We start from the raw sequence: 24,626 nt of genomic DNA, 5'->3' as shown, positions 1-24,626 counted from the left end.
CAATCATTCTGTCACTACATTCACAGCCTGTACAGCCACATGAAATCCTAATCTCGATGAAAGGTTGAAATTCAATCTTTATGAACTGAATAGCTGTGTTGGCAAGACAATCTCTCAATTCAAGGAAGATGTCAAGAATACTGTGAGATCAAACAGTCTAACTGACACATTCAATTACATCACATGAAGCATCTTCATGAAATTGAAACTGGTTGATGCACAGTGTTAATATATGATAGAGAAATGACAGACTCAGAACCCTCTACAAAGAGATGATGAATAAGCATCATTCTGAGATGCCAGAAACCGGTGGCTCTACACATTCATCTCGAACTCCTTGAGTGCAGGTGTCAGACCATGTTTCTCCAAATATGATGAAAATCAGATTGCTTATACTCTATGAAATGTGATTAAATAGGAATACTCTGTCCTCAAAACACAGTTACACTGTGAGACAGTTCTGGAATTCATGTCTCTTGATGACACACAGGTCACTAATCTACACACATTCTTTGATAAGTTCTGGTCCGCCATTACAAAATTAAAGATGTTGAATGCTTCCTTCTCAGATGCATGGATATTTGATATCTTCTACTCAGTTCTACTCAACAATTGAAGGAATTATGTTCAGAAGAAGATAGAGGAGATACAGGATTTCAAATCCACAGCTGTGGTATTGAATATTGATCTTCTCATGAAGGAAATTCATTCGCAGCTTAATTCTTCAAAAGATAAAAAGAATCTGCAGAATATAGATTCTGCAGTCAACACAGCTACAACAGCTATAACAGTCACAATGACTATCAATAACAATACATTGAATTCGGCCTGTGAAGGCTGTACTGAATGTGGTCATGGTAGTACTCTAGAGAGCTTCTGAAATCATCAGAGATTGGGAAATCCATCTATCTGTTCTGAATGTGAGAGATCTCACTTTGACATCTGTTGATTGATCAATTCAGACAGTGCTTCAGATAATTGAAGAATAAACAATGCTGTGAGAATAAAGGAATTCAAGAAATTCAAGAAAAAGAAGAAAAAGAACAATAGTGAGAATAGAACTTAACTATTCATTACAGATAAATCAGACACCTATCAGATGACAAACCTTGCAGAGATTATCAATGTGTCAGCCTGTTTTGTGAAATCTCACAAGAATCTCCTCACTATATGAGATAGTGATGCTGAATGCCACATAGCGAGTGATAGATCACGATTTTCAGAACTTATAGTAATCAATAATTCAACAGTTCAAGTGGTCAATAAGGCCATTATGAAGGTTCAGAGTGTCAGCACTGCATTCATCTCAGTGAGTGAAAGATTGATAGAATTCAATCATGTATACTACATGTCAGAACTATCCGCAAATCTGATCTCTGCTGAGCTTATGAAATATCAGAGCTATATTTACTGTGATATGCAAGTTGATGCTGAGAACTACTTTGAGTTTCTGTCATCTATTAACAGTGATATCTTCTACATCAATCTGTCTCATAATAATATTTACATTCTATTCAACAGCTCACCGATATTTCATGAGGTTATGAATGACTCAATGTATGAAGCAGTGGCATATGTAGCTGTTTCAAAACCAAAGGCAATCTCAACAGATTATGATTCAAATGCAGGGTCTTTGAGGCCTTTCAGCCGTGAGGAGGTTGAACAGTTAATCAATCCCAAGAATTCAGATACTGATTTCTTTATTATCTCATCTTCATCTCAATTATCTGCAGTCCTTCTGAAACAGCTTTCAATAGATGAGTGGCATCATTGACTTGATCATATCAGTGAAAATAGTATATTAAAAATGACCAGAGACCTGTGATTTGATATTGTTATTATCAGTCTGAAGAAATTATCATTCTGTATCACATGTATTAAGTCTAAACAGAAATGCACTTTCTATAAGGATTTCACATCACATCATGCCACCTGCAAGGCCTTGAAGGTTTGGGTGAATATATTCAGTGATGATGAGACTCTTGAAACTGAGAATGATATATCATCTTACATCAGCAAGAAGCTTGCAATGATGATAACAGATGATATCACCTGTATAAGGTGAATATTTCTATTGAAATGCAAGAATGAGATGTTGAGATATCTATGAATCTTCAATCAATTTATCAAGAATCTGCTGAGATGTGGCATTGCAATCATTCACTCAGATTGTGAAGAATTGAATTCAAATGCAGTCACAGTATATATACTCAGTGAAGATATAAAATGAAAGCTGACTTCTTCTCATACTTCACAGCAAGATGAAGTATCTGAATGATCAATTGATTTAATCATTGAGAAGTTTCAATCACTATTAATAGACTCTTCAGCTCTGGAAAAGATGTGAGATGAGGCAGTTATTGCAGTCACAGAGCTGCTTAACCTTATGTCAACCTCAATGATATTGTATGAGAGCCCTGAAAATACAAAGCTGATTACACTGTATGAGGCCTGACTTGAAGCTCTACTCTCTGCATGCGGCATTCACTGATGAGGTTGCAAAGCATTCTTGAAGATAGTTCTCAAGCTCATCAATAAGATGACTTCCCGTTTCAAAGAGTTGATTTTTGTGAAATATGATGATTTTATCAATTATAGATTGATGGACCTCTTCAACAGGCATTTATACATATCAAAAGATGTTGTCTTCCGCGAGGATCTTCATCTTGCTGATTCATTGATACTGACTACAACACACAACCTGAAGGTTCTACTCAATGCAGTCTGTAAAGCGGCTGCGGCGATTCCTTCAGCAACACCAGGCCTATTCACTGTGACCTGTCAAGAGACTGCAGCAATTCCTGATCTATACATTGATAAGAAAATCCAACCTGAGTGTTCATTATTTCTCATACTCACTAATAATTGATGGATTGACTATGAAATCTCCATGAGAATATCTACCTTTTTAGTGCAGAATACACTGAACTTCTCAGAATTCACAGTTGAATCTGATGATCCTCTGACATCTACAAGAGATATCACTATAGTGAGGGAATCAACAGTGAGGAAATCTTCAGTGAGAAACAGTCTTGAAGACCTATTCATTGATTCTGAGATTGCTGCACTTTCAATCCTGAAAAACCTCACACATGTCAAAGCTTTCATGAAATGAAAGTATTATTATAAGGCCTGTGTTAAAGAGATCAACTGTTTGAAACAGATAGAGACCTGACAACTGATTGAGAGAACATCACAAATGAGTGTCCTCCACAGTCAATGAGTATTTGACAAAAAGTTCAATAATATGAGTGATGTTATCTGCTATAAGACCCACTGAATTGTCTGTAGAAATCTTCAACAGAAGAGAGTCAATTACTCAAGAATCTTTACATCTGTTGTCTCTGTATTCATCTCATGAGCTCTCATGATAATCTCAGCATCCTGAGAATGATATGTTCTGCAGATTGGTATGATGACTGCATTTTTAAATGCTCAACTGCCTGCTGATGAACAGATATATATGAATCAACTCACAGAATTTCATGAAGACTATGATAATCTTGTATGTGAGTTGATACAGAGACTCTACAGTCTTAAGCAGGCAGCACTCTTATGATATGAGAAGCTGTGAAAGATGCTATTACACTCAGACTTCTGTGTCAGTCTCTATAATACTGAACTATTTATTCATGATGAAAGACAGGTCTATATAATTATCTATGTGAATGATGTCTGTCTCTACAGTCTGAAAATCAAAGATCTGAACTGGGTCAAAGCTGAAATTGCTGCTAATTATGAGATCAAGAATATAGAGGATTTCAACTGCTATCTAGAAATGAAGATTGATAGAGATTCAACTTCATTAACATTGTCTCAATTCCTCTTTATAAGGAATCTTCTGAAGAAGTTCTCAATGAATGACTGTCATTCTACATTCACTTCTATGAAGAAGAATGTCAATTTCATGAATGATGATGAGAAACTGATTGCATCCACAGCAGAATTTATTCTACAGTTCTATCAATCTGGTATTGAATCTCTGCAATATCTTGCATTCAATACATGTTCTGATATGAGCTTCATTGCAGGATTCCTTGAATAATTCAGCTCCTGATCTACATCAAAGAACTGAGCTGCATACAAGTGTACACTCTGATATCTACAGAGTTCAATCAATGAGGGTATAACCTATCACAGAGGTGCTGAAATTGAACCTGTAGCATACACAGATGCCGATTGAGCCGGTAGGGATCCAGAATCCTGTTCAACCACCGGTTATATCATCTACATGGCAGGTGGCCCTGTTGCATGGCGGAGCTGCTGGTAAACAGAGGTCTCTAAGTCATCAACAGAGGCTGAATATATTGCATTCTCTGAGGCTGCATATGAGCTTGTCTGTCTCTGAGAGCTTCTAGAAGATGCTGACTTCATCCCATCTCACCTCAACAATCTGAATGCCGATGATCATTCTATTCCCATCACAGTCAATTGTCTGGCTTATACAATTCATGCTGATAATAAGTCTGTCATAGAGCTATCCTCTTTCAAAGCAATTTCACACCGCTTGAAGCATATAGAGGTCTGTTTTCACATTCTTCAGAATCTTGTCTGCAAGAATGAGATATCTATCTGATATGTTCCATCTGCTGAGAACACAGTGAATGAGCTTACTAAATCACTTGAAATGTTGAAATATATGCATTGAAAGGAGATTATGAAGATGAAGGAATAGAGGAATAAAAAATAATATATATCATGACTGGTTTTTCATTACTTCACATTTTCCAGTCATTTTTAGTACTTGTACTTGATTTGAAGGTGAATTTTGTATATAGTATTGTGTATAGTTACTCTGATGAGTGAGGGTGTCAGGTCATGTAATCTGGCTTACTAATTCTTTCATTATATAACTTCTCACAAAGCTAGCAATCTTTCAATCACACGAGCTTTACACCTTTCACAAGAGCTTGATAAAGAGAGAGTGTAGAAATCTTGTATAAAATAATAATATTTAATAATTATAATAACAGAGATAATAATTAAAGAATGAAAATATTAGTAAATAAGTAGTATAAAATAGTAAAAGCTTCTCTGAGAGTAGACTGACTGTGTGACCGTGTCTGAGATCAGAACCAGATTTTTTGATAGTCTCATTATCAATTTGACTGATCCCATTACACAGTTTTAACATTAGATAGTAGTCTCATACTGTCTCAGTGAGACTTACTGTCTACTCTTGTCACATTTTTCAAATAAGATCATGATTTTCACTTCTTAATTTAAATTATTTTTATTGCTTTAAATGACTTTAAATCTCATTTGAGTGTTATCAAAAAGCATTACTTTTTAAAAAATTAAAAATAGTCTAAAAAAAACCTTAAAATGTCTAAAAATAGTAACTTTATGTCAAGAATGAGACTAAATGAAATCAAATGAGATCACTTTCTCATTTTTTTCAAGTCATGATTTCATTTTAAGATCTGATATATAGTCACTTTACATGTTTTTTTGATAGCCAGTCCCAGCGGGATTCACGCCAAGAAATGTATGAGACCAGATTAAATAAAATCAAATGTGAAATTCATAGTTCTGACGGCCAGTCTATCTGAGAGTAACTTATATTATAGTTATATAAGTGTGACTGAAACTGATAAGAGAGAATATAATTTGAAAGAATACATAATTACTGAATAATAATACAGTTACTTCTGAATATATTTATAAATGTAAAAAGATTATAGCAGTCATTAATTAATTTAGTATAATATATATAAGAAGTTAGTAGACTGACTGTATAACTGTATCTGAGATCAGAACTAGATTTTTTAATAGTCTCATTATCAATTCTACTAATCTCATTACACAGTTTTAATATTAGATAGTAGTTTTATACTGTTTCAGTGAGACTTACTGTCTACTCTTATTACATTTTTTAAATAAGATTATGATTTTCACTTCTTAATTTAAATTATTTTTATTGCTTTAAATAACTTTAAATCTTATTTAAGTATTATCAAAAAGTGTTACTTTTTAAAAAATTAAAAATAGTCTAAAAAAAACCTTAAAATGTCTAAAAATAGTAACTTTATACTAAGAATGAGACTAAATGAAATTAAATGAAATTACTTTCTTATTTTTTTCAAGTTATGATTTCATTTTAAGATCTGATATATAGTCACTTTACATGTTTTTTTAATAACTAGTTTCAGTGAGATTTACATCAAGAAATGTATGAGATCAGACTAAATAAGATTAAATATGAAATTCATAATCTCAGTAGTTAGTCTAGAAGTTAGTATATATCTGTAATTATACACTAACTTAAGCAATTTTTGAGTTATATATATATTAATAATTTTTTACTGATTTAAACATTTTTAAATTATAAAACAGCAGAAAATAATATTTAAAGTTTAAACTTGAAATTATCATTTTTTTTCTGCTGTATACAGGTATAGTGCAGATATAAAGTGTGAAAATGATAAAAACTCTGTAGGCTAGATGAAAGCGCACTGACAACCGCGGTCACGTATTGAAAGGTAGGTCCTGTGGTCTAGTGGTATGATTCTCGCTTTGGGCTCTTCAAACCTGAGTTCGCTTGCGAGAGGCCCCGCGTTCGAATCGCGGCAGGACCCATTCATTTATTCCTTTTTGTTTCGCCTCTGTTTCGCCTCTGTTTCGCCTCTGTTTCGCCTCTTTCCCGCCTCTTTCCCGCCTCATCTACTCGCTCCACCATCAACCCACACCAATATTTTTACACATTTGCCTGTCCACCTCACTGATGAGTGGTTCGGGCTAGGCGACTTCCATCAATTCCAGGTCTTGTGGTCTAGTGGTATGATTCTCGCTTAGGGTGCACCCTAATGGCAATGTTTGCGAGAGGCCCCGCGTTCGAGTCGCGGCAAGACCCTAACGATATGATTTCTTTTTGCTGACGAGATGATATTTTTGTTGGTGGAGGATAGCTCGGGTGCTGAGGTCAATATTGATTGAGATATATTTTGCTCGGGTGCCTTAAAGCTGATAGAATTGGGTTCAGTCCCACTGAAATGTGAACGGGATGATACGGATTAAATGCAAGTTTTCAGAAGTCTTGGGACGCTGGTTCGTCTGGTTGCGTTGAAACGCCCTGCTGGAGGGTGGGTGCATTTGTTTCCGGATGCCAATGATTGTTATTGTATCCAATTTCTCTTCGAATGGGACCATTAATGTCATAGGCAATGTGTCCATCCCTCCGACCTTACTTCCCTCACACTTTCACCTGTCCTTCTTCGGTACCGACCCCTCCTCCCCCCTCGCATTCAGTACTGCTCTTGTCTTCTCATCCCTCTCCCGCACACTCAACCTGACAGACGGTCCATAAACCTCCTCCGTCTCACGAAACACTCGTTCCTCCCAGCCCTCCCCCTTCCCAAAGCCCACTCCTTCCTGATCCTCCCAACAAGCCTGCGCTGTGACCCCAATCTTCTCAAAGAAGGCCCTCAACCGCCCTTCTCCACCGCCCCATATGATACGACTTAAACGGCACTGCAACCGTCCACCGCGGACCCATCGAGTTCTCAACAATGGCATCCAGCTCGTCCACCCCAACCACACCAGATGCGCAGCCTCCCGCAGCAGCGCATACGCAAGCTGTTCGCCACAAACCCTATCGTCTCCCGCACGCGTGCGCTCGATCAAGGCGTGCGGCGTAGCTAGTGACGGGACAAGTTCTAGCAGCGGCATGATGTGCGGGGGATTATAGGGGGTGAACGACGATAAGGCGGGATTTATCGCGCATGTGGAGTTACTGGGTGGAGGCAGGGATGCCGGAGGTACTGGACCAGAAGAGGGCGTGCGCGGGGGCATAAGTTTCGATCTGCGGCCAGAGGGATTGTTTGAACGCGGGGGTTTCGCGGCCTCGTTCTTGGACTATGTCCACGGTCGAGACGGCGGTCGGCAGGTCTGGGCTGATGGTGAGGCGGTGGGAGGAGAGGAGGTCCGGGAGCGTGTGGGTTGCGGAGAGCGTGGCTAGGTAACCTGTTTTGGGGTGTTACATACAGTTATAATTGTATTTTGATAGGTGTCTAGAGAGCGGGGCGGACCCGGTAGAGTCACCTCAATATTCGCCTTCAGATCTGGCCTGGTATCGTACATGGCCACTTCGACATTGGGGGACTATGTAAGATATAATGCAGCAAAGGAGAGAGCCCAATTTTCCCTGGCCCGATGAGGACGATGTGCATTGGCATCAGAAGCTTGTCGGCAGAATGATTGTACGGATCAAGTTTGTTCATCTACACTTAATTAAAGAAGTGGCCAGCGCAGAATTTGGCTGATAAGATAAATTCAGAAACACAACGACCTAAAAACTGGAAAATATAATAATAGAATATGTAAGTTATAGTAAATAAATATCCAGTTCAAGTTCCCCAAATCTGTTTAGTTACACGCCAAAGGAATGCCGAGGGGTTACGTTGTTCGGGCAGTTTTCACCAAGCGAACCCGCCTCCGAATCTACGTTTCTGATTTTCTTCTTATTTACCACAGCGGGATGCCGTGCATTTCTGCCGGCTGATTTCGACGGGTTTTAGCTTGGTCGGCGGATTAGTAGTATACTGTGTTCTATGTCGCCAATAATGGGAGAAGTTTATTCCTGTTATTGGTTCAGACGTGAAGGTCATGTTAAGTAGGAATAGATGACAATCATATAGTTAACTACTCTGTTATGCGTGATGTTAGAGCCTAAGGTATCTAATTAATTGGCTTTCGTCGCCGCTAGATATGCTACCGCGATGTTGTTTCGAGCAGGGTTCACGATCCCTATTCTCAGTTGAAAGATTAAAATTGCACCGAATTAATTACTACATAGGGATGCTCTGCACTGGACAACGCCTCTCCGGCACCTGAAAAATAAAAAAAGAGAACACGTTTCAATTGAGAACTTCAATGAGACTCCATTAAGGAATGTATACAACCATGCAGGCTTTGGTGCGTGTTGGACAAGAGTAATATCTCGATCTATAATACGGTAAAATAGTTATAAGAAACGATGCAGGTAATTAGGTGTGTGTATACATTGCCCTGAAGAAAAAGAAAAAAGGAAAAATTAAAAAAGGCAAGAAGAAGTGTTGGTGGAAGAATGGGTATGTACACTGACGCAGAAGCAAACTAGCAAACCATCTATCTCTTTATTATCAATAACCAAGAAATAAAACAGAAAAAAAACAAAAAAAGGGAAAGAGCAAAAGCAACGTGGTCATAAAATCATCCGGCGTCGTTAAACCTGCTGGTGGGGTGGGGAAAGAGTTTGCAGGAGCAAGTGGAAAAGGCAAGGGTACAGTTAAAAAAAAATCAAAAGGAGGAATATCTAATATGCAATGTGTTGTGGCAGGGAGAAGTTCCCGTTCGGACCGAGAGTGGTCGTTCTCGCTCTCTCGATCTCTATGCTCTGTCCAATATATTAATGCAAAATGTGAGATAATAAAAGTACCTGGAGTATGAAAAGAGTACAGAAGGAAAAGAACAAAGGCAAGCAAATAAGGCGCTTAGATTATAGTGTTCTTGGTCGATGTTGGAATAATATAGGATGGTTTAAAAGAGCGTTAAGTTGGAGGTGGCGTAGTTGGAGAATGGTGAGTTGCAGAGGGGGCTTAGGGAACCACACATTTATCTAGTCCCAGGCGCAGTAGAGATCAACGACCTGGCCTCCTTGGGATCTAGGCCAAGAATGCGAACGAGATAGTCGATGCTGCAATCATTGTTAGTACCCTTGTTTCTCATATTCTGCCGGGCAGATCTACTCCACTCAGGGAAGAGACAAGTACGCACCTAGCATCCGTCGCCAACCTCCGCTTCACCTGTAAAAACTCCTCCTGACACTCCTCCCACACAGCCGTCCGCTTATCTGTGGAGATAGTCTTGATGCGCATCTTAAACAGCCCGCTAACTGGGCGATGATCCGACACCTTAACCTCATGACGGCGGTACTCGAGCTGCTTGACCCTCCCAACACCCCGATAGAGGAGGCGATCGCACCATGCGGGAGACCGTTTCTTCTCGCTAGAATCATACTGGTCTGAGCCGACGTCGTATTTATAGGTCGGTGAGAATGTGATGGGCGCCTCATTGAATGAACGGAGGCGGAAACTGGGGTTTTTGCGGCGGGAGGCGAGGAGTTGGTCGCGGTCGAGGAGTTTGGGGAGGTTGCGAGCCTTGACGGCTTCGATGACGGTATTGCGGGGCATCGAGTCGATGCGGTAGTTCAGATCACCGTTTAGAATACAGATTTCGTGATCCAGGATCATGGTGCCGTCACCGCCACCGACGAAGAGATCAATGCGGGACGAGTAGCTTGATTCGGAGGGAAGGGAACTGCTTTCGAGAATTGCGGCAATGTCGTTGTTGCGGTTGGCGGTCTGGGATTGGCCAGCTGCCAGATGGCAATTTATGAAGCAGAGAGAGCTGTCGTCGAGGATGAAGCGGAGGACGAGAGCACCCTAATGGTCCGATTGAATTTAGCTTGGCGTTTGGCAAGAGAAGGGGAACATACAGTATAGGGACTAGACGAACCTTGTTGCCATGCAGCCCACCCATGCCGCGCTTGACTTCTGCTGCACTTATACCTCTGATTCTTTGGCGTTCTTCTTGTTTAATGAACACGCATGTGAATAGGCCGATGAGGTTTGAAGTGTGGAGGAGGACATAAGGCTGATCAAGTGGCATTATATCATGAATGCAGGAAGCAAGATAATCTTTCCAGACGCGATACTGTCGGCTCATATGTTCTTTGTCTGCGCTATCTTTCTTCTTGCTGCCCATGAGGAGACTCTCTGTGGTAGGTTGTTAGGTGAAAAAGAGTCGTACTTAAGATTTGTTGCTAGGGTATGCTGTAACTCACTGGCAGTGATCTTTTTGTTTTCCAGGTCCACAAGCTCTTGAAATCCAAAAACCAAGATATCAGGTGGGTTTTCAGGGTGGACCACCTCTTTGATGAATGTGCTATCTCGTAAATTTCCCGGGACCGTTGCGCCTGCGTTCCACGTAAGAACGGACGCGGTAATTTCACGGAACTGGCAATATTCGACGTCCCTGTCATGCATGCGGTCCTCTAAAGAGTAAAGTAAGCACGTCGCTCCTAGCATATTAGACAAAATGGATAGAAAAAAAAAGGGTACGAACCAAGCCAGTCATCCTCAAGCATAGCATCCCAAATGCGAATATAATTATCCACCCCAAGAGAAACAACTTGTAGCCTATTCACAGTCCAAACACTACTAGAATCCAGCAACAGCCCGCAGACAGCATGATCGTGCGCCTGCCAGTCCTTCTTCACCGTCCAGGGTGTGGTAGAAGTGTCGTAGACATAGATCATGCCCGTTTTATAAGCCGCCCAAAGATAATCACCAACCATCGCTAGGCAGTGTATTTTATACAAGCTCACGTTCAGTGTTGCTCGACACGAGTAATCCTGGGAGGAGTAAATGGAAACTTTCCCATCTGCATGGCCGAGGTATACGAGGCCGCCGTCTTTGGGACTGGTGGTACCGGACGTGATTTCGCCTGCATCTGATTTTCCTAGGGGCCCCTTGAGGACGTGAAAATCTGCATCTTTCGAATTGGGCCGATAAACCCACACTTCCTTACCGGATGCGAGCCACAACATCCCTCCAACAACTATCGAGAAAGTATGACCCCTTGCAACCCGATCGTATGGATGGCTATAGCTATATTGTAGATTAGGCGCACCGGATTCATCCGGAGGCCAGACCAGTAGTTTGCCATCATCATCAAGTGTCCAAAGTTCCTTTTTATGCCGATAGATCTTGATAATTTCTCTTCGGGAAGGTGACGTCCTCGACGAAACAATTGACTGCGTTTGAATATCAACCTCATGGATCTCTCCTGAATTCGTGCCAAGCCAAAGTAGTTTCCCCTCATCGTTCATTGTATTTCCTGGTTTAAATGCAATACATAAACCTTTAACAGTTTCCCCGTGGTTCAATCCTAGAATTTGCTCTCCGCTTACTAAGTCCCAGACGCGAGTAAAGTAACCCGTCGTGCACGCATAATTCCCGCAAACGTCAAAGACTCGAGTGTCATGCTTGGTGTGAATACCTCTTGTTCCGCTTTTGAAAATCGGTGGGCGACGGTTGGTGTTAGAAAAGTCAGGATAGTCTGTGCGAGGAATTGGCGCATCGTCGAATGGATACTCCGATTCATCTGACTCCACGAGGGTAGATCTACTGATCTGGCGTTGGTTGGAGGCTGGGGACGACGAAAGGGATTCTACTGAGCGCATTGGTGACCGTGCAAATTGTGTCGGGGCATGCTGTGGCTGGACCTTGCTGCAACTAGGTATTCGGCCAGCAACGACAGCATTATCTCTTTGGGGTGGTGGAGGGTAATATGTACCAGTTTCTGCGTTTCCAACACGGAAGGAAGAGTTGGATGTGATAATTGGTCTGGAAGGCACATCAAACGAGCGTCTAGACGATAAGTGGGTGGTAGTTGATTGTACTCCAGTCCGTGGGGGAGCGCCCCGGCGCGATATTCGCGGTTGAGTGCGGGGTGGCAGACCTGGTCGATCCTCTGGATTATCACTGGTATATTGCCTGTCTTGGGCTTCCTTCGCGTTCCTTCGTTTTGCAGCGTCAGTGTCACTCCGTTTCATTGGAACGGGCGGAGGGGACTGTTTGATTTCGCGACTTAATACTGTCGTTGCGTTTCTCGCGCCGGATAGACCAGGGTGCTTGGCCTCAAAAGTCGCGGATCGGCGGGGATGTCGAAACGGAGCAGGTTCGGGGAAAGTGGCACGAGATCCGCGCTCAACAGCGGAGTAAGGTTCGGGAACGCGAACCGAGGCATGTCCGTTTGTTGCTACGATATTAGGGTATTTTTTTTCAGGACTACTCGGAGGGGTACTGAAAGGTGACACTGCAACATTGACTGTGACCTTTTCCGATGTTGGCGCAAGAGACTTCGGGGTCTCCAAACGAGAAATAGGGATGGGACTTTTGGTAGTGGCAGGGATTTTAGGCTTTTCCGCTCTGTTGACTGGTGGTGGCAGAGACGCGGCTTTGGGGAACTTCTTTGAATCACGAACTCTGTTATCCGCCCGACGGGGACTACCACCAGTCGTTACTACACTTGAAGAATCGACTAAAGGGGTAGTCGGTCTACTCATCGGACGACTCTGGCTGCTGGGCGGTCTTCGGGGCGGCGGAGGTTCGGGAACGGTCTGGGCTTCCCCGAGGCGATTCTCGGTGGCAGGGATGACATGTCTCTTGGGACTAGACCGTGGGGAATCTATAGTGAGGACTGGCGCTTTCCACTGCGCTGAAGACACATTCATGGACACTGGCCTAGCCGATATCCGCCTTCCTGGAGTCCCATCTGTGTTCCGAGTAGTAGCACCTCCATGGTTATGCCTCGAAGTGTGAAGCCACCCGGACGACGAGGGGGGGTGAGCATGGGAGTGTGCATTGGAAGAAGACGACGACCAATTTGAATGGTCTGGGCGCGGTAGGTCCAAGGATGCACGACCAGCGACGACGGTTGGAGTTTCTAGGAAGTTGGAGCGGGACTCACGACTTGGTAAGGCGGTGTGATCCGACTTGGGTTCAAGGTGAGCGAGGTTTTCGAAGTGAGAGAGGAGGGAAGAAACGGGTTTCTATCAAAGTATAGCAGGGCATGGTAGTCAGCATTAGGGTAGATCAGAAAGTGGCGATCAAATGTTCAATCATACAATAGAGCCCTCGTCGGTGCCATTCCCATCATGGCCTTCATTATTCTTAGCCTCCATCACGGAGAGCGTAGCAACCGTTAGTTGCGAATGAAAAGGCTACACCGTATACCGGAAACCATCTGTAGGTTGAGTGGTTGGTAGAGGATAAGGGGTATAGGCAAGAGCGCAGGAACGGAGTTATGTCTTTGAGTGACGTCGTAGGCAATGCTAATCGCATAAGTTCAAGATCTTTACTCCGTCGAGCGAAATCCAAAAAGGCGGCTAACAACTAACTAGACTCGAGCCAACGGAGCTAGGAATGACGCGGCCTGTAGAAAGGCTAAACCTGAGGTGGGGGAATCAAGAGGCTATTTTCTCGCAATAGAATCGTTGCGTATCCTCGTGATGCTGAAGAGGAGTGGGAGGGAGTGTCTGCTGGAGGTGGGTGGAAGTGGAAGTGGAAGTGGAAGAAGTGCTGGAGGCGAAGTTGGTCTTTGGGATGCGGCTCTTTGTCTGTCCCCGTGATCTGGGCTTTGACGGCAAAGAAACAAGAGCAAAACTAGACTTTGATAGTAAAGGAAAAATACCAGAGCGAATAAGCGAGGGAAGAGAAAAGGAAGAGAAGGGATTATTAGATACACGTATAGCAGTAATTAGAATTATTGCTCTGGTATTCTGGTAAACTAAGCCATTGTCCCAAGCACCGTCATGCACGGGTCCACGATGTTGTACAGTAGTTATGTAGTTACATGATTTACCTAGGTAACTAGTTAGAGATCGTGGCGGGTGCTTAATATATTGTGGAGCGGCTTCTCGCTTTCTCTGGGAAACTGACATTCATTCCTACCACGCTTTACATCTCCAGTGCGCCATATTATTCTTTCATGCAGAAACAGTTCCTCTACAGACAACAAGAAACTGCCCTGAGACATACACCCCGTTGTTGTTGGAATTGTTGCATTTCTTCGATCGCCATGTGGTATGTGTGTGCCATTCCCCTCGTTCTACCTCATCCACTCTCCACCAAATCCATATATTTATAAACCTATAATTATAATACTCGTGTCTCTGTTTTAATTACGACCCAATACTTATCCAGACCCATTCGCCCAGCAAGCACATCCTGAATGCCCAGGTCTCTATCCGCTCGCCATGCTGTGAGTTACAGACCGTCCGGTCCCCACCCCGCGCGAGAGCCTCACTCCCTCCCCTCCCGACAGGAATATCCCAAATTTTCTAATTACCCTGCTATTTGTCCCATTTAGGCCGACGATGGTTCGACTGCGCGGAATGCCACCAAGAACAGGAGAATCATGAGCTGCTACAGTCGTTTGATATGGTTGTTAATCCCCGAGCTCCCCTCCGCTCCCCCCTTCTCCCCGCATGAAGTACAGGTACAATAGCAGTTGGAGGACTAATCTTTCTCTTAACACCTCTATTTGGGTTATATTTGGATGGTTTAGACATTCGCCTGCAAGAAGTGCAAAAAGTGTTTCCGGAAGGACGCGCGAGAATTCGAGGAGAGGTATGTTCTATGGCAACTTCTACACCCACACCATTCAGATTTTTTTTGTATATTTATCGGATGAAATAAAAATCAACTTTATTCCTATTTATTGATTGGCATAAGTGACGAATACTGCCCACACTGCGATAACCACTTCGTCCTTGAGGCCCTCACGCCCAAACCAGCCTTGAAGATCGAGGGAGAGGATGCCCGGGTTGATTCTAGGTAGGTGTTTCATCTATCTTCCAATTTACATATCTTGGTTTTCTGGTATAAATATGTAGTGTACATTATATATGGCTAACGGCTGGAATTTTCCCAATTAATTAGAATGCTGAAGGATGAACGAGTGCGGCAAGAGGAGGAGCGGACAATCTTCAATGTTAAGGATGCGCCTAATCGGCTTGGATAAGATGGGATATTGGATGGTGGATTAGACTGATGTGATGTTGTGTAGCACGTGGGCGTGCCGTAGAGGTTTCATGACGATATGACCATACATTATTTCCCTAATTTCTTATTGCCTTTTTTTTTCTTTCTTTTCTTTTCCCTTTTCTTCTATTTCTATTTTGTAAATGCAATTATACCAGACGAGATTGAAATTAGGGATTTTTAGACGGTTATTGGGTAGGCATAAAAACATAGAAATCCTAGGTGACGCAAAATCCATGGCTGATAAAGAAAAAAAAGGACACAATTCATCCATTACGGCCAATAAATAGCTAAATAAAAGACATTAAACACCCAGCTCAGCTTTCCGATGCCTCTCCTGCGCCCCGGGTTAATATAGCAGCAGTCCCTGTCCCCGGAGTTCGACCGGTTTTCTTCTTAGCAGCCTCCTCCTGCTTCTCAGCCTCTATGCTCTTGACATAAGCCTCAATCTGATCACTAGGCAGCAGTTCCATAGCCTTCCCGGGCGCCATGATGGCAATTTCGATATTTTTAGCCCCCGTCTGCACGACCTCCAACAGCGACTTGATTGTCAGCTGAATCGTCGCTTCCCTGTCCATATCATCCTTGTGATGCCTTTCTAGGAATTCCCGCACAGTCTTGCTCGAGCGGCCGATTGCGTTTGCTTTCCTGTAGTTTTCACAGTTATAGGTTAGCCAACTATATGTGTAGCACCTCAAATTCCTGGATTTTATATCCGTAAACATACCACGCCGAATAAATCCCTGATGGCTCCGTCTGGTATAGACGCGGAACATTATCGCCATGGTCAAAGCCCACAATCAACGTACTAATGCCAAAAGGCCGCACACCACCGCTCTGAGTATACCGCTGCTGCACCCCAGCAACGTACTTGGTAATATATTCGATGGTAACGGGGTCTTCGACGGTAAGGCGGTGGGACTGGGCTTCTAGTCTGGCCTTGTCAACTAGGATTCTGGCATCGGCATTGAGGCCTGCAAAAGCGAGGCAGACGTGGTTGTCCAGCATGCAGAGCTTAGAGGGTGTGATGCGGGTATCCTGTAGTTTCATTGCGGAGCGTTTTTCGCAACCTAGGACAACGATATCTTTGCCTTTTACGCCGACTGCACAGGTTCCTGTGTAATTTGCGTGAGTGCCTCAGTATGGGTACATATATATGCATGGAGAAATCGACCTGGCATCGATATGGTGATATAAGGCATACCTCTCTTAACAGCTTCGAGAGCATATTCTACCTGGAAAACGTGGCCATCGGGACTTTGTAAAGATGTCAGAATAGGTTCAGTAGCGTGGGCATATCTTCCCAGATGCGAACATACCTAAAAACTGATGGAGCGTTAGACGATTATCCACAGGTATAGCTTCCGGATCAAGTAATAACATAGCTATCGGACAGGCAACTTACCTGAAAGCGCTCTGTCGTATCCGGAAGCCATATTTGAGAACGAGCGTCACGGTAACTGGATAAAATGATATATCAGGGAGCGTTTGACTTCAAGAAGGGACAGCAATGTATAGAGACAAACGACCGGGGGTGATTTGGTGTTGGAGGAAAGCTGGAGAGATATCCAAGAGCCCAGAGGGATTGGTTACATACCAATTTAGGTGGGCCCGCGAGTCGCGGCTGCCTCCCGCTTCGGACAGACGCCAAGCGCGCGTCTAGTCGGTTTTGTGTCAATTTAAGAAATTTTATCCACATTGCCTTGAAGCTACAACGGCAGATGTTGTGTTGGAGGAAGATGATCCAGAGCTTGTACGTCGTGTGATTGCTCATTTACGGTGTGGAGGATCCCTCCAAGATCCGATATTCTCCGGACGGAACGTCCTGAAGGGGATACTGATACTTCTACTGTCTACGCGGCGGATTATTATTATTATTATTCTTCAATTATAGATGTATGCAGTCAGAGACTATGACATCTACCTGAGAACCTTTAGATCTCAGGGTTTTTCCTATATCTATAGAGTCAACTATTATACACTTATCAATTTCAGATATATAAAATCAGAAAATTTCAGCTCAGAATATAAAAACTGTTTATAAATTATAATATTTTAACATCTTCTAATACTTTGAAATCATTTAAAAATATCATGACAAAGAAAAAGAGAATATAGTCTTAAAGATAAATATATTAAATAGATAGATAGAAAAGAACAGAAAGAAATAAGTACAGTAAAGAGAGACTATAACAAAATAAAATTATTAAAAGATAGTATATAGCTATTTTAACAGACTATATCTAATCAATTTTCATCTCTTCATATTCAGATACTTCTGAATTCAGTTATTTTCTTATAACTACTTGAGTTTCTAATAGAAAGTCTATTAAGTATTTAATTTCTATCTCAGTTGAGAATAAGAATCTTATATTTAATTAATTTAAATTATACTTCTTTTTTAATCTGACTCTGAGACTATTATATAATATATAATATATTATAATATACTCAGAATTTTTATTTACATTGTAGAATAAGTACTCTGTTAAATCAAATCTATTATTAAATCTTTATATATAGAATTTAAAATAATTATATTCTAGTTTTAGCTGAATTATAGATGAGAATATTTTCTTTTTATATTTAATTAAATAAGATTTTCACTTTGATTTTATCTCAAATCTTGAATAATATATACTCTTCTTTTATTTCTGTCAGCTTTTATTTCACTTATTTAAATAAGATTCTTTTATCTTTCTCTTTATAAAAGATTAGAACACTGTTTTTTAAATAGATTTACTTAATTCTGAACTCTTTTTTACAGCTGAATCAGCTAATTCATTATTATAAATATTTATATAAGTAGAAACTTAATATAGATGAATTATCAGTTTTAATATTCTTCTCTTTTGAATTTTCAAAACAGAGTTTTAAATCAGTTTAAGATTCATTTAATTATTATAAATCTGACTATTTCTAAGTCTTTTTAAAGCAGCTTAACTATCAGAGAATATTTATATCTCTTTTAAACTATTTTCTCTTTTATAAGATTTTATTTCAATGAGTTTGAAAGCTTTTATTATTATAAATAGTTCAGTATCAAAGACTTCAGATTCACAGTCTAAATTTCAGAAATCTAAGATAAAATTAATATTATCTTCAGTATAAGCAATGTCTGTGTCTAATCTATTTAAATTCTCATTTTTTAAGTTATCTGAGTAAATCAGAATAGTGTCTTTTATATTGATTATAGAAATCTTCTTCAAATACTGTTTATATTCTCTCTCTTTAGATAGTTCACTTATTTATAAGTCTATGAGAGATTTTAGCTTTTCTTATCAGAGAGATATCTTCTTATGATCAATTTTCTCAATATTTAATAAAGAAAATTAATTCTTAATAAGTGAATATAGTTTATACAGTTAAGAGAGTATTTTCTTTAAAACATTATTCTTATTTTAATTAAGAAATCTATTTCAATTCAGTTCATTTCCTGAGTTAACTGATGAAAATGAAGAAGAGACTCTTTCTCTGATTATATAATTTAAGCTCATCTTCATGACTCTCAGAGTATAGTTCATACAGGTCTTTTCAAATTAAATAGTAGAAGATGAAATTGAGACTTCAATTTTCATTACTTTAATAAAAGATAATTTAAATACTTTCAGAATTCTTCTCAAAGCTCTGTTTTATAGACTTTGAAAGAGTTCAGTGAAGTTATCTTGATTATTTTATCAAACTTAAACTTTATAATCAGCTACTGAGATAATACAGACTATATATAATTATCTCATAGTCTGAAAGAATAGATCTCTCTCAGTATTTAATAGTCTGATTTTACTATTCAGTAGTCTCTCTATCTTGATAATTCTTTATTGAATATGATATTTAAAATATAACTTGAAGTTTAATTATACTTCTAGTTATTTAATATTCAAACTGAGTTTAATCTTTTTATTCAAAAGAGTTAGACTTAGTTCTTTCTTATTAAATCTGGAAAAAAAGTGAATTAACTCAGTTTTATTCATATTAAATTGAATTAGATTGATATCTACTCTAACAAAGATTTTCATTACTAGTTTCTCAATTATTTCTAAATTTTCTTTGATTGTCTTTGAACTGTAGAGTAGATTAATATTATCTATATAACTTAAAGATCTCACTATTTTCATCTCTCTATTCATAAATAGATATGTAGTGTATATTGTAAATAAAACAGATGAGATTGAAGATTCTTATAATACTTCTATTTTTATCTCAGTTTTATCTTGTTTTCTTTCATCAAAGAATAGTTATATAATTCTTTTAGATATAAAAAAATTAACTCATTTTATTAGAGAAAGTGACAGTTTTAACATCTTCAAAGTTTGAATCATCTTAGACTTTGAAACATGATTAAATACATCTTTTATATCAATAAAAACTGCAGTTGAGACCAGGTCTTCATACTTTACTACTTAAATATCATGAATAACTGAAAGAACAGTGTTAATTACAGAATATTATTTTCTATCTCTTATTTATTCATTAAATAGAAGAGAATCACTAATAGAGCTTATAAAAGATAATCTAGTAGTTATTATCTTTTCTAGAATTTTTTTCAAACAGTTCAACAGAGATATTACTCTATATAACTTAGAAATTAAAGTTTTTCTATTAGATTTTATAAGAATTACTTCAGTAGCTTCTCTTCAGTATTCAGAATGATACTTATTTTTTAAGAGATTGAAAAAGAGCTCAAAATATTCATTCTTTAAGTAGAAATATATATTTTAAATAATTAGATGATTAATTGAATCAGGCTCTGCAGCAGTCTTAATTAAACTTGAGAATATTATTGACTCTAGTTCATTACATGTAAGCTCAGATTATTATTATTATTATTATTCTTCAATTATAGATGTATACAGTCAGAGACTATGACATCTATCTAAGAACCTTTAGTTCTCAGAGTTTTTCCTATATCTGTAAAGTTAACTATTATACATTCATCAATTTCAGATATGTAAAATCAGAAAATTCCAGCTCAGAATACAAAAACTGTTTATAAATTACAGTGTTTTAACATCTTCTAATACTTTGAAATCATTTGACAATATCATGACAAAGGAAAGAGAACACAGTCTTAAAGATAGACACATTAAATAGATAGATAGAAAGAAATTGAAAGAAAAAGATAAAGTAAAGAGAGACTGTAATAAAACAAATTATTAAAAGATAGTATATAGCTGTTTTAACAGACTATATCTGATTGATTTCCTTCTCTTCATATTCAGATATTTCTGAATTTAGTCATTTTCTTGTAGCTGCTTGAGTTTCTGATAGAATGTCTATTAAGTATTTAATTCCTGTCTCAGTTGAGAATAAGAATCTCATATTTAATTGATTTAGATCATACTTCTCTTTCAATCTGACTCTGAGACTATTGTATAATACACAGTGCATTACAATATACTCAGAATTCTCATTTGTATTGCAGAATAAGTATTCTATTGAGTCAAATCTATCATCAAATCTTTGTATATAAGATTTGAAATAGTCATATTCTAGTTTCAGCTGTATTATAGATGAGAATATTTTCTTTTTACATTTAATTAAACAAGATTTTCACTTGAATTTTATTTCAAATTGTGATTCAAAGGTTGCTTGAGCCAGTGTATGATTACAGGCGTACGCCGGCTTCTTATATATCATAATATCATATGCTAAATTAATTAGTAGCCGCTATGACTCTCTTTACACTTGTAAGCAAGTTCAGAAGCAGCTGTGTTATTATTCAACAGTTATACATTCTTCTGAATCACATTCTCTCTCATCAGATTCAGTCACACTCACATGATCATGTTATACACTCTAGCTTCATACAGATTAGCTTATCACTAGCATCTCACAATTATGTGATCTATCTCTGATTCAGCTAGTGTTCTGCATACACTCTCATAAAGAAACTTTTACTATATTACATCACTTATTCACTAACTTTTCTCATTCTTTAATCATCTTCTTCATCATCATTATTATTGAACATTATTATCATTTCATTCAAGATTACTATCTCTCTTTCTATTTAACACTCTCTATTCATTTATCTATCACATTGTATATGTTTCTGGCAATAATCTCTTATTCTCATAACAAGTGTCATTGTAGTGCTCATATCAGGCAGTTCATTAGCAGTAAGTGTAACACATTATAAAATATAACTGAATCAGTTTATCTTCTAACAATCATCAGAACATATTATTATAAATGATATATCTTCTTCATCTTCTTATACACTCTCAATTATTTTTCTTCTCAGCAGCTTCTGATCATGTTTTCTGACATGATTTTGCATGAACACAGATACTGATGTTTGTTTTTATTCACATAGAATCTTCATACATTGACAGATCTGTGTCTGTCAATGATAGTGAACTCAATATTGAATCATTGATTGAGAACTTGAAGAATGTGATAATGAAGAAATTGCTTATATCATATATGACTGAGTCTTCTGCATTCTCTTCTACTTCTTCTGCTACTATCTCTTAATCTTCTACATCTGCTTCTGTGTCTGATTCTCCCGCTTCTGCTATCTCTGTTCCTGTGACTCTCACTCTCACTACTTCTGCTTCTTCTGATTTTATCATCTCTGTTTTCATTATCAGCTCTTCTCATTTCAAGAAGATGTTGCATAGACTTAATAAATCATGTTTATCAGTGTGTACACTCTCACCTTTCTTACTGACTTCTAGAATAATTTATTGTATAAAGACTGTATATAACATGACTATCTGAAGCTCAGTCACAGACACTGATTATTACATTCATTTTAAATATTTATAATAAGATAATTATTTATTTATATCAGAGAATCACTTTCTCTCTTAACAGTGTTAAAATTGTAAGTCTTTTTCTTTTTCATCTTTTCTTTCTAATGCTGATTTTTCTGTTCTTAGAGAAAATTATTATGAGTTTTACTGTGTATGAAGTTATAATATTCACAGATATCAAGAAACTTTTCATAACTGTTAAATTCAATATTATAAGTATATCTGCTCTAATGAATATCTTCAGAATGATTGATCTGTATCAGTCTATTCTCTGATATTTATCATCTGACTTTGTGATGCAGATGAAGAATATCTGTGTTTTCAGAAATACAAATATAAATATCATGCTCTTTTACACTTACAGATATGAGACTTATACATCTTATCTAAGATATCATTGTGAGAATAAGCTGTTCACACACTGTATTCTACTTTCTGTATTTCTCTGTGTCTCTCTCTCTCTTTCTGAGAAGTCTTGTACATGTTATAATTACATATACAATTCTAAGATCAGCAGGTGTTTGTTTGATAATTATTATCTCTGCTTTTGCAGTTTCATATGCTAATAATAGTTCTTAGTTACTTCAGTGTCAGAGATCATTTTAATCAAAGATGATAACATCATTAAGACTATTCTCTCTCACTCTTAAGCTTCTTTTATCACTTTCTCTTCCTTCTCTGCAGAGAAGGTTGTGCATATATCAGATTATAAGTATTCAGCTCTGAGTAACTCCTGTTATTATTCATTCAGTTCTGTGTCTTCTTCTTCTGTTTCTTCTGTCTCTGCTCTCTCTGCTCTGACTTCTGATTCTGTAAGTCTTATACTCTTCTTCAATTTTTCTACACATATATGTATGCATTTGTATATTGGCATTTCAGTCAATCTTGTGATAAATGACATTAATATCATATACAGAGTAGTAGAGAAATTGAAGATATATACAGTGTTGTTACAAGAGCAGCTTACAGTTCTCAAATTTCTTACAGATCTCAAGTTTTAAGATTTTCTTTGTTTTTTTGACATTTTTCAGATGATGTAATGTTGGAAATAGATTAAATGTGTGATGTATGAAAATGAATGAGATGTATATAATAACATTTATCTTTTTTTTTACAGCTGACTCTTACAGTTGATGATTAATTCATTTTCCTTTTCTTACACTTTTTCTTTATCTGCTAGTTACTACTCTTATATAATCTCTATATAATACAGCATTCAGTGACTAGATTCAGCAGCTTTCATCTTTTGTGATTCTGTCTTATATATTATACTGTCTCTCTTCACCTGCTCAGATCACTACAGTAAACAGCTTATTGAAACTAATCTTATCTAATCTCTGAGCATTCTCAGAGATTGAGATGACTTGATTTCATACATCTGTGAATGTTTCAGATAGTTTATTCTCTGTGATCTCTGTAATTGAACTGATATAAACAGTTAAATTCAACTCTGAATTTCTTTTTCTTCTGTGATCTAATTCATATACAAGTCTGTTACTTTGAGACTGCTCTTTACTATGTTATATTCACTGTCTGCAGCATATTATCATATAACTGACTACAGTCTCATTACTTATTAAAGTGTAATATTCATCTGATTTCTTCATTGCTTTTCATTCTTTTCTTATAATTATGAAAAGATTGAAATAAGTAAGATCATCTAATTCATAAGTATCTATGATTTCTCTTACTTTATGAGACTTTTCAATTATAAGCTTCTTCTTTTTCAACACTGATGATAGTGTTGTAGATAATTATAATCTACTTAAGTCTTACATCTTTACTTTTATAAGTTATGAATCATTTATTAAGTTATATAAGACTCATCTCTCTGATTCTTTCAATGTGTATGTTTTCAGAGAATGTGATTTGAGTATTTTATATGACTGAAATCATCTAGATTGAAACTTCTCAGAACTCTCATTGTGTATAAGAACTCATGTTCTTATCTTGAGACTTAATTTCTTAACTAGTGAGTCTCATATTCTTTTTAATTAAATTGCTCAGTTCAGAAGTAACTCATTAGCTTTTGCACATGTGTGACTAATCTCTTTCAATCTTGATTCTGCATCTGTGACTGTTGCATTCACAACTGCTACTACTGCATCTGTAACTGCTGTTCCTGCTGCATCTGTGACTGTTGTATCCGCGACTGTTGCATCTGTGACTGTTGTGTCTGCAACTGCTGTTCTCTCCCTCACCTTTTTCAAAGCATTCTCCGGGATGCGCGGATGCAATTCATACAACAGATAGAATGATGAATGCTTGAAAACTGCATGCT

The 24,626-nt window shown here is 38.3% G+C and overlaps 5 protein-coding genes and 2 non-coding genes across 8 annotated transcripts; 3 read left to right on the top strand and 4 right to left on the bottom strand.

Annotated features, from left to right (window-relative positions):
• Positions 1 to 6,485: 6,485 nt before the first annotated feature.
• Positions 6,486 to 6,578, top strand: BDBG_16417. The gene has a single exon. It is a non-coding gene; the product is annotated as a tRNA-Pro (tRNA).
• Positions 6,579 to 6,761: 183 nt separating this feature from the next.
• Positions 6,762 to 6,853, top strand: BDBG_16416. Its single transcript has one exon. It is a non-coding gene; the product is annotated as a tRNA-Pro (tRNA).
• Positions 6,854 to 7,200: 347 nt separating this feature from the next.
• BDBG_16415 (uncharacterized protein) lies at positions 7,201 to 7,668 on the bottom strand (the record flags this gene model as incomplete). Its single annotated transcript, XM_031724374.1, has 1 exon — positions 7,201 to 7,668. The coding sequence occupies one exon, from the start codon at positions 7,666 to 7,668 to the stop codon at positions 7,201 to 7,203; it is 468 nt and encodes a 155-aa protein (XP_031576548.1).
• A 61-nt stretch (positions 7,669 to 7,729) lies between these two features.
• BDBG_16414 (uncharacterized protein) lies at positions 7,730 to 8,079 on the bottom strand (the record flags this gene model as incomplete). The annotated part of the gene is made up of 2 exons (XM_031724373.1): positions 7,730 to 7,962; positions 8,028 to 8,079. The coding sequence occupies 2 exons, from the start codon at positions 8,077 to 8,079 to the stop codon at positions 7,730 to 7,732; spliced, it is 285 nt and encodes a 94-aa protein (XP_031576547.1).
• Positions 8,080 to 8,652: 573 nt separating this feature from the next.
• Positions 8,653 to 14,417, bottom strand: BDBG_01549. 2 transcript variants are annotated; one of them, XM_031720382.1, is made up of 7 exons: positions 13,943 to 14,371; positions 13,670 to 13,852; positions 11,104 to 13,594; positions 10,823 to 11,032; positions 10,495 to 10,754; positions 9,754 to 10,421; positions 8,653 to 9,673 (listed from the first exon to the last, which is right to left on the bottom strand). In XM_031720382.1, the coding sequence occupies exons 2-7, from the start codon at positions 13,724 to 13,726 to the stop codon at positions 9,592 to 9,594; spliced, it is 3,768 nt and encodes a 1,255-aa protein (XP_031576546.1). In that variant the 5' UTR covers positions 13,727 to 13,852; positions 13,943 to 14,371; the 3' UTR covers positions 8,653 to 9,591. The 2 variants fall into 2 exon arrangements, with proteins under 2 accessions (XP_031576546.1, XP_031576545.1); XM_031720381.1 differs by having other exon boundaries at positions 13,670 to 14,417.
• On the top strand, positions 14,074 to 16,158 carry BDBG_01548 (uncharacterized protein). The gene is made up of 6 exons (XM_031720380.1): positions 14,074 to 14,627; positions 14,762 to 14,805; positions 14,914 to 14,987; positions 15,112 to 15,173; positions 15,279 to 15,380; positions 15,486 to 16,158. The coding sequence occupies exons 1-6, from the start codon at positions 14,533 to 14,535 to the stop codon at positions 15,565 to 15,567; spliced, it is 459 nt and encodes a 152-aa protein (XP_031576544.1). The 5' UTR covers positions 14,074 to 14,532; the 3' UTR covers positions 15,568 to 16,158.
• Positions 15,165 to 17,547, bottom strand: BDBG_01547 (proteasome component PRE6). The gene is made up of 5 exons (XM_002628593.2): positions 16,993 to 17,547; positions 16,907 to 16,913; positions 16,792 to 16,844; positions 16,315 to 16,702; positions 15,165 to 16,235 (listed from the first exon to the last, which is right to left on the bottom strand). The coding sequence occupies exons 1-5, from the start codon at positions 17,021 to 17,023 to the stop codon at positions 15,905 to 15,907; spliced, it is 810 nt and encodes a 269-aa protein (XP_002628639.1). The 5' UTR covers positions 17,024 to 17,547; the 3' UTR covers positions 15,165 to 15,904.
• Between the last annotated feature and the right edge of the window lie 7,079 nt (positions 17,548 to 24,626).

The sequence above is a fragment of the Blastomyces gilchristii genome, assembly GCF_000003855.2.
Source record: "Blastomyces gilchristii SLH14081 genomic scaffold supercont1.2, whole genome shotgun sequence".
Lineage (NCBI taxonomy): Eukaryota > Fungi > Ascomycota > Eurotiomycetes > Onygenales > Ajellomycetaceae > Blastomyces > Blastomyces gilchristii.
The sequence above is the reverse complement of the archived record's forward strand: the minus strand, read 5'-3'. Positions and strand labels throughout refer to the sequence as shown.

Coding starts and splice junctions, on each gene's coding strand:
- BDBG_01549 (XM_031720381.1), bottom strand. CDS start 13,726: ATGGAGGCTAAGAATAATGAAGGCCATGATGGGAATGGCACCGACGAG. Junction 11,033..11,103: donor GCTTGAGGATGACTGGCTTG/GTTCGTACCCTT, acceptor TTTACTCTTTAG/AGGACCGCATGCATGACAGG. Junction 10,755..10,822: donor AAACAAAAAGATCACTGCCA/GTGAGTTACAGC, acceptor AACCTACCACAG/AGAGTCTCCTCATGGGCAGC.
- BDBG_01548 (XM_031720380.1), top strand. CDS start 14,533: ATGCAGAAACAGTTCCTCTACAGACAACAAGAAACTGCCCTGAGACAT. Junction 14,988..15,111: donor TGCTACAGTCGTTTGATATG/GTTGTTAATCCC, acceptor TGGATGGTTTAG/ACATTCGCCTGCAAGAAGTG. Junction 15,174..15,278: donor GCGCGAGAATTCGAGGAGAG/GTATGTTCTATG, acceptor GATTGGCATAAG/TGACGAATACTGCCCACACT.
- BDBG_01547 (XM_002628593.2), bottom strand. CDS start 17,023: ATGGCTTCCGGATACGACAGAGCGCTTTCAG. Junction 16,703..16,791: donor TCTCGAAGCTGTTAAGAGAG/GTATGCCTTATA, acceptor CAAATTACACAG/GAACCTGTGCAGTCGGCGTA. Junction 16,236..16,314: donor TCAGGGATTTATTCGGCGTG/GTATGTTTACGG, acceptor TGAAAACTACAG/GAAAGCAAACGCAATCGGCC.